General features: G+C 49.2%; 1 protein-coding gene across 1 annotated transcript; it reads left to right on the top strand.

Annotated features, from left to right (window-relative positions):
• Positions 1-4061: 4061 nt before the first annotated feature.
• tmsb2 (thymosin beta 2) lies at positions 4062-8283 on the top strand. Its single transcript, XM_045724146.2, has 3 exons — positions 4062-4304; positions 6343-6447; positions 7054-8283. The coding sequence occupies exons 2-3, from the start codon at positions 6348-6350 to the stop codon at positions 7089-7091; spliced, it is 138 nt and encodes a 45-aa protein (XP_045580102.1). The 5' UTR covers positions 4062-4304; positions 6343-6347; the 3' UTR covers positions 7092-8283.

The raw sequence follows: 8283 nt of genomic DNA, 5'->3' as shown, positions 1-8283 counted from the left end.
CCTTGGCGTCCACATCACTAAGGACTGATCCAAACTCACCCGCACAGTCGTGAAGAGGGCAAGATCAGTGCCTTTTACCCCTCAGGAGGCTGAAAAGATTTGGCATGGGTCCGTCGGATCCTCAAAATGTTTACATTTGCACCAAGGAGAGCATCTTGACTGGCTGCATCACCGTTTCGTATGGCAAATGCACTGTCCTTGACCAGAAAGCGCTACAGAGGGTGGTGCAGACAGCCCAGTACATCAATGGGGCAGAGCTCCCTGCCAACCAGGAACTCTATATCAGGGTCTAGCTCCCTGCCAACCAGGAACTCTATATCAGGGTCTAGCTCCCTGCCAACCAGGAACTATATCAGGGTCTAGCTCCCTGCAAATCTGGAACTCTATAATTGGGCCTAGCTCCCTGCCAACCAGGAACTCTATATCAGGGCCTAGCTCCCTGCCAACCAGGAACTCTATATCAGGGCCTAGCTCCCTGCCAACCAGGAACTATATATCAGGGCCTAGCTCCCTGCCAACCAGGAACTCTATATCAGGGCCTAGCTCCCTGCCAAGCAGGAACTCTATATCAGGGCCTAGCTCCCTGCCAAGCAGGAACTCTATATCAGGGTCTAGCCCCCTGCCAACCAGGAACTATATCAGGGTCTAGCTCCCTGCAAATCAGGAACTCTATATCAGGGCCTAGCTCCCTGCCAACCAGGAACTCTATATCAGGGCCTAGCTCCCTGCCAACCAGGAACTCTATATCAGGGTCAAGCTCCCTGCCAACCAGGAACTCTATATCAGGGCCTAGCTCCCTGCCAACCAGGAACTCTATATCAGGGCCTAGCTCCCTGCCAAGCAGGAACTCTATATCAGGGCCTAGCTCCCTGCCAAGCAGGAACTCTATATCAGGGCCTAGCTCCCTGCCAAGCAGGAACTCTATATCAGGGCCTAGCCCCCTGCCAAGCAGGAACTCTATATCAGGGCCTAGCTCCCTGCCAACCAGGAACTCTATATCAGGGCCTAGCTCCCTGCCAACCAGGAACTCTATATCAGGGCCTAGCTCCCTGCCAACCAGGAACTCTATATCAGGGCCTAGCTCCCTGCCAACCAGGAACTCTATATCAGGGCCTAGCCCCCTGCCAAGCAGGAACTCTATATCAGGGCCTAGCTCCCTGCCAAGCAGGAACTCTATATCAGGGCCTAGCTCCCTGCCAAGCAGGAACTCTATATCAGGGCCTAGCTCCCTGCCAAGCAGGAACTCTATATCAGGGTCTAGCTCCCTGCAAATCAGGAACTCTATATCAGGGTCTAGCTCCCTGCCAACCAGGAACTCTATATCAGGGTCTAGCTCCCTGCCAACCAGGAACTCTATATCAGGGCCTAGCTCCCTGCCAACCAGGAACTCTATATCAGGGCCTAGCTCCCTGCCAAGCAGGAACTCTATATCAGGGCCTAGCTCCCTGCCAAGCAGGAACTCTATATCAGGGTCTAGCTCCCTGCCAAGCAGGAACTCTATATCAGGGTCTAGCTCCCTGCCAATCAGGAACTCTATATCGGGGCCTAGCTCCCTGCCAACCAGGAACTCTATTTCAGGGTCTAGCTCCCTGCCAACCAGGAACTCTATATCGGGGCCTAGCTCCCTGCCAACCAGGAACTCTATTTCAGGGTCTAGCTCCCTGCCAACCAGGAAATCTATATCACGCAGTCAGAGGAAGGCCCAAAAAATTGGCAAAGACTCTAGCCACCCAGCCATAGACTGTTCACTTTGCTGCCGTCCAGCATCGGCTCTCGGACCAACAGGCTCCGAGACAGCTTCTTCCCCCAAGCCATATGACTGCTAAATAGCCAGACTGCTAAATAGTCAATTAATGGTACCTGGACTATCTGCACTGACTATCTTACACTGATCCTATGCACACTCACTAGACAGTATATACACACCATATACACACTCACTAGACAGTATATACACACCATATGCACACTCACTAGACAGTATATACACACCATATACACACTCACTAGACAGTATATACACACCATATACACACTCACTCACACACACTACATTGACACTCCCACACAAAATCCACACACATTCACATACACTACATTTGAAAATAAAATGTAAAAATCACTTGTTTAAAAATGTAAAAAAATAATAATAATTGAAAAGTGGTGCGTGCATATGTATTCACCCCCTTTGCTATGAAGTCCCTAAATAAGATCTGGTGCAACCAATTACCTTCAGAAGTCACATAATTAGTTAAATAAAGTCCACCTGTGTGCAATCTAAGTGTCACATGATCTGTCACATGATCTCAGTATATATACACCTGTTCTGAAAGGCCCCAGAATCTGTAACACCACTTTGAAAGGGGCACCACCAAGCAAGCAGCACCATGAAGACCAAGGAGCTCTCCTAACAGGTCAGGGACAAAGTTATGGAGAAGTATAGATCAGGGTTGAGTTATAAAAAAATATCTGAAACTTTGAACATCCCACGGAGCACCATTAAATCCATTCTTAAAAAAAATGAAAGAATATGGCACCACAACAAACCTGCCAAGAGAGGGCCGCCCACCAAAACTCACAGACCAGGCAAGGAGGGCATTAATCAGAGAGGCAACAAAGAGACCAAAGATAACCCTGAAGGAGCTGCAAAGCTCCACAGCGGAGATTGGAGTATCTGTCCATAGGACCACTTTAAGCCGTACACTCCACAGAGTTGGGCTTTACGGAAGAGTGGACAGAAAAAAGCCATTGCTTAAAGAAAAAAATAAGAAAACACGTTTGGTGTTCGCCAAAAGGCACGTGGGAGACTCCCCAAACATATGGAAGAAGGAACTCTGGTCAGATTGAGCTTTTTGGCCATCAAGGAAAACGCTATGTCTGGTGCAAACCCAACACCTCTCATCATCCCGAGAACAACATCCCCACAGTGAAGCATGGTGTTGGCAGCATCATGCTGTGGGGATGTTTTTCATCTGCGGGGACTGGGAAGCTGGTCAGAATTGGAGGAATGATGGATGGCGCTAAATACAGGAAAATTCAGGAGGGAAACCTGTTTCAGTCTCCCAGAGATTTGAGACTAGGACGGCAGTTCACCTTCCAGCAGGACAATGACCCTAAGCATACTGCTAAAGCAACACTTGAGTGGTTAAAGGGGAAACATTTAAATGTCTTGGAATGGCCTAGTCAAAGCCCAGACCTCAATGCAATTGAGAATCTGTGGTATGACTTAAAGATTGCTATACACCAGCGGAACCCATCCAACTTGAAGGAGCTGGAGAAGATTTGCCTTGAAGAATGGGCAAAAATCCCAGTAGCTAGATGTGCCAAGCTTATAGAGACATACTCCAAGAGACTTGCAGCTGTAACTGCTGCAAAAGGTGGTTCTACAAAGTATTGACTTTGGGGGGTGAACAGTTATGCACGCTCAAGTTTTCAGTTTTTTTTCTTATTTCTTGTTTGTTTCACCATCAAATATATTTAGCATCTTCAAAGTGGTAGACATGTTGTGTAAATCAAATTATACAAACCCCCACATTTTTTTATTTATTTCATGTTGTAAGGCAATAAAATAGGAAAAATGCCAAGTGGGGTGAATACTTTCTCAAGCCACTGTATGTACTATTCCCTATATAGTGCACTACTTTTGTTCAAAGCACCATTGGCCCTGGTATAAAGGGAATAAGGTACCATTTTGAACAAAAACATTAAAAAGATGGAAAAAGATCAGAAAACTATATACTGTACAGACAAATTACAGTATTTAGAAAATTACATTATGTATTATAAAAACCAATGTAATTATTTTACTAAATTGTTATGAAAAATAAATAAATAAATAATGGTATTTGAGACATTCAAGTGTTACGTCATCTGTCCCTGACCTCAGAATGCCAATTCCCCAAAATCACCTCAGCGCATTGATTAAATAATGCATCATACACTATCTTAATGAGTAGCACAGCATGACAGCTTGCTATTGGTTGTCTCTTCCACCAATGTCTTCCCTGGAGAACATGAATATTAAATAGATGAAGAAAGAGAAAGGAGACGCCAGACTTATCGTCTCTCTCTCGCTCTCTCTTTTTGCTCCCTACCAATCTTCTAGTGCTTCCTCTCTCCCCCTCCCTCTTAGCTTCTCCCTCCTTCCCTCTTCCCTCCTCCCTCCTCCCTTATTCTGTCTTAAACCCACACTCTTGTGCAGACCTAGACGTGCAGACACCCGAAGACACTCACAGCCTTGTCTACCTCCCTCTCTTTCCATCCTTGCCCCGACGGATTAGACCACACTGCTGTGTGTAACAAAGGTAAGCCTCAGTCTCTCTCCTCTCTCTCGTTCCTCTCTATCTCTCTCCATCTTTATTTATTTAGCTTTGTTTCTGTGTACTGAAACAAAAGATCTGGGGTGTGGCTGAACACTGAAGACTGAAGTGTACTGATCTGATGGAAGGATGGAAAGAACAAATTAATGGAAAGATGGAGGAATAGATGGATGGGGCTGAGGTAGGGCTGGGATAGGGCTGATGCTCTGGTGGGGCTGGGGCTGAGGTAGGGCTGGGATAGGGCTGATGTAGGGCTGAGGTGGGGCTGAGGTGGGGCTGGTGTAGGGCTGGTGTAGGGCTGAGGTGGGGCTGAGGTGGGGCTGGTGTAGGGCTGAGGTAGGGCTGGGGTAGGACTGGGGTAGGGCTGGGTTAGAGCTGGGCCTGAGGTAGGGCTGAGGTAGGGCTGGGGTAGGGCTGGGGCTGACGTAGGGCTGGGGCTGAGGTAGGGCTGACGTAGGGCTGGGCCTGGGGTAGGGCTGGGGCTGACGTAGGGCTGGGCCTGGGGTAGGGCTGGGGCTGAGGTAGGGCTGACGTAGGGCTGGGCCTGGGGTAGGGCTGGGGCTGGGGCTGAGGTAGGGCTGGAGCTGAGGTAGGGCTGGGGCTGGGGTAGGGCTGGGCCTGGGGTAGGGCTGGGGCTGAGGTAGAGCTGGACTGGACTGCGGCTGACATGGAACTGGGGTAGGGCTGGGGCTGAGGTAGGGTTGTGCTGGGGCTGAGGTAGAGTTGGGGCTGAGGTAGGGCTTGGGCTGAGGTAGGGCTGGCGCTAAGGTAGGGCTGAGGCTGAGGTAGGGCTGGGGCTGAGGCTGAGGTAGGACTGGGCTATGAAAGGGGCAATGATGGCCAGGACTGCATTTGATCATTGTGGAACAGCGCTGAGACTCAGGAGGAGAAAAGACGGCAAGGATGCAGAGATCTGAGAGAGAGAGATCTGAGAGAGAGAGAGAGAGAGAGAGATCTGAGAGAGAGAGAGATCTGAGAGAGAGAGAGAGAGAGAGAGAGAGAGAGATCTGAGAGAGAGGGAGGGAGGGAGAGAGAGAAAGAAAAAAGAGAAAGAGAGAACAAAAGAGAGAGTGAGAGAGAGAGAGAAAGAGAGAGAGAGAGAGACTGCAGAGGGAGAGAACAAAGAGACCAGCTTCAGTAAATGGAGAGAGAGGGGGGGAGGAAGGAGGGAGAGAGAGAGATGGTGTCAGAATGATAGCGTGTGTGTAGGCATGTGGAAAGGTGGCATGATGGACCCGAACACATGTGGGGGCGGCTGCAGCTCACGTGTGTGTGTGTGTGTGTGTGTGTTTGTGTGTGTGTGTGTGTGTGTGTGTGTGTGTGTGTGTGTGTGTGTGTGTGTGTGTGTGTGTGTGTGTGTGTGTGTGTGTGTGTGTGTGTGTGTGTGTGTGTGTGCGTGTTTAGCATATCTCATGGTGGACACACTCCCTATATCTACTAGGAACTAGAATGGCAAAATTCACATATTCATCATCTTCTGTGTTCAACACGATGGCATACACATGAACAGTAAATATTTTACCAACGCTCCCTACTCAAGATTCTGCCTTGTGTGTAGCTCGTTTATCAGCAAAGGTCAAATAACTGACACAAGGATTTCTCTCAATTCTAAAAGCTTTAACATGAGCAAGGTATTGTGTTTCATTTGAAAACAGCATCACATTTTGTAAAAGCAGAATATTTCAGGTCATCTCTCCCTCTCTTCCTCTCTCTCCTTTTCTCTCCCTCCCTCATTTCCTCCCTTTCTCGCTCCATCTCGCTCTCCCTGCTCCCTCTCTCTCCCTGCTCCCTCTCTCTCCCTGCTCCATCTTTCTCCCTGCTCTATCTCTCTCCCTCTCTCTCCATGCTCCATCTCTCTCCCTGCTCCATCTCCATCCCGGCTCCATCTCTCTCTCTCTCTCTCTCTCTCTCTCTCTCTCTCTCTCTCTCTCTCTCTCTCTCTCTCTCTCTCTCTCTCTCTCTCTCTCTCTCTCTCACTCTCCCTGCTCCATCACTCTCCTTGCTCCCTCTCTCTCTTTCACAGCAACAATGTCTGACAAACCTGACCTGACAGAGATCGCCTGTTTCGACAAGACCAAACTGAAGAAGACTGAGACGAAAGAGAAGAACCCCCTGCCAACCAAAGAGAGTGAGTGATCACGGCAGTGTGGTGTGTGTGTGTTTTAAGGGTGTGGTAAGGGAAGGGTTCATTCTGCCTCTGCAGTGCTCTTCCTTCTCTCCCCCCCTCTCTCTCTCTCTCTCTCTCTCTCTCTCTCCCTCACCCTCTCTCTCTCTCCCCTCTCTATCTCACTCTCTCCCCCTCACTCTCTCTCTCCCTCTCTCTCTCCCCCTCCCTCCCTCTCTCTCTCCCTCTCTCTCTCTCTCTCGCCCTCTCTCCTCCTTCCTCTCTCTTGCCCCCCCCCCTCTCCCCCCATCTCTCTCCCCCCTCTCTCTCTCTCCCCTGCCATCATCTTAGCAGCTATAGGTGTTGTCAGTTCTACTGCTGTCAACCTTCCTCTGGCTCTGCAGTATACAAACACTTCTTTACTACAAATCACTGAATCAGCAGCATCACTCTCTCCCTATAGGCCCAGGTCAAAGTAGTGCACTATTTAGGGAATAGGGTACCATTTGGGATGAACTCTGTATTGTCTCTGCAACACAACCACACACCACCGGAGCCCAATTCACATTCTCCCTCCCCAACATCTCCACCACATGTATACAGTATGTGTCTTGCTGTCTTCTGTTTCAGCCATTGAACAGGAAAGGAAAGGGGATGCCACTCCTTGATGTGAATGGTGAAGAAGAGGAGAAGAGGAGGAGAGGAAAACAGCAGAGGAGACAGAGATGCCACCAACAAAATCACTTTGTTTTGTCTGTCTGTCAGTATTCTACTTTAAGCCACTTTGTGTTGTATAATAGGGTGCTGTAGGGCACCAGGAGATGCAGTAGTGGAGGAGGGTACATGGGATGCATTCCAAATGGCACCTTATTCCCTATATAGTGCAATACTTTTGACCTGGTCCACTCTATAGGGAATATGGTGCCATTTGAGACACAGCATGTCATCTTCACAGGGGTCTATCTTTCATTAGGAGGATGGAGTTGTAACATGGCTGCCAGGATGATTCTGTTTTAAATAACAAGTACTGGGCCAGAAACCCTCTACCCTCTAGACTTCACCCTTTTACTCCCTAGCCCCTACACCCTAGGCTTTACTCCCTTACTCCCTAGCCTCTAACCCTCTTACTCCCTAGCCCCTACACCCTAGACTTTACTCCCTTACTCCCTAGCCTCTAACCCTCTTACTCCCTAGCCCCTACACCCTAGCCTCTAACCATTTTACTCCCTAGCCCCTACACCCTAGCCTCTAACCCCCCTACTCCCTAGCCCCTACCCCCTAGTCTCTAACCCCCTTACTCCCTGGCCCCTACACCCTAGCCTCTAACCACCTTACTCCCTAGCCCCTACACCCTAGCCTCTAACCCCCCTACTCCCTAGCCCCTACCCCCTAGCCTCTAACCCCCTTACTCCCTGGCCCCTACACCCTAGCCTCTAACCATTTTACGCCCTAGCCCCTACACTCTAGCCTCTAACCTCCTTACTCCCTAGCCCCTATACCCTAGCATCTAACCCCCTTACTCCCTAGCCCCTACACCCTAGCCTGTAACCCCCTTACCCCCTAGCCCCTACACCCTAGCCTCTAACCCCCTTACTCCCTAGTCCCTACACCCTAGACTCTAACCCCCTTACTCCCTAGCCCTTATTTCCTATCGTATACCCATCCAAACCACTCAGAAGTACCAAGGGTAGGGGCTAAGGGCTAGGGGGTTGTTTCTTAATCAGTCAGCTTTGTTGTTGAACACCAAACCAAGTCAGGCATCCAGGCTAAGAGGGGAAGGTGGGGGGATTATTGAGATGTTTTCATATTTCACTTTTTACTTTTCTTTATGAAATAAAGACAAAATGGTATAATAAAAAA

Source organism: Salmo salar, chromosome 09 (genome assembly GCF_965601325.2).
Source record: "Salmo salar chromosome 09, fSalSal1, whole genome shotgun sequence".
Classification (NCBI taxonomy): Eukaryota; Metazoa; Chordata; class Actinopteri; order Salmoniformes; family Salmonidae; genus Salmo; species Salmo salar.
Note: the sequence above shows the minus strand (reverse complement) of the source record. Positions and strands in the feature narration are given on the sequence as shown.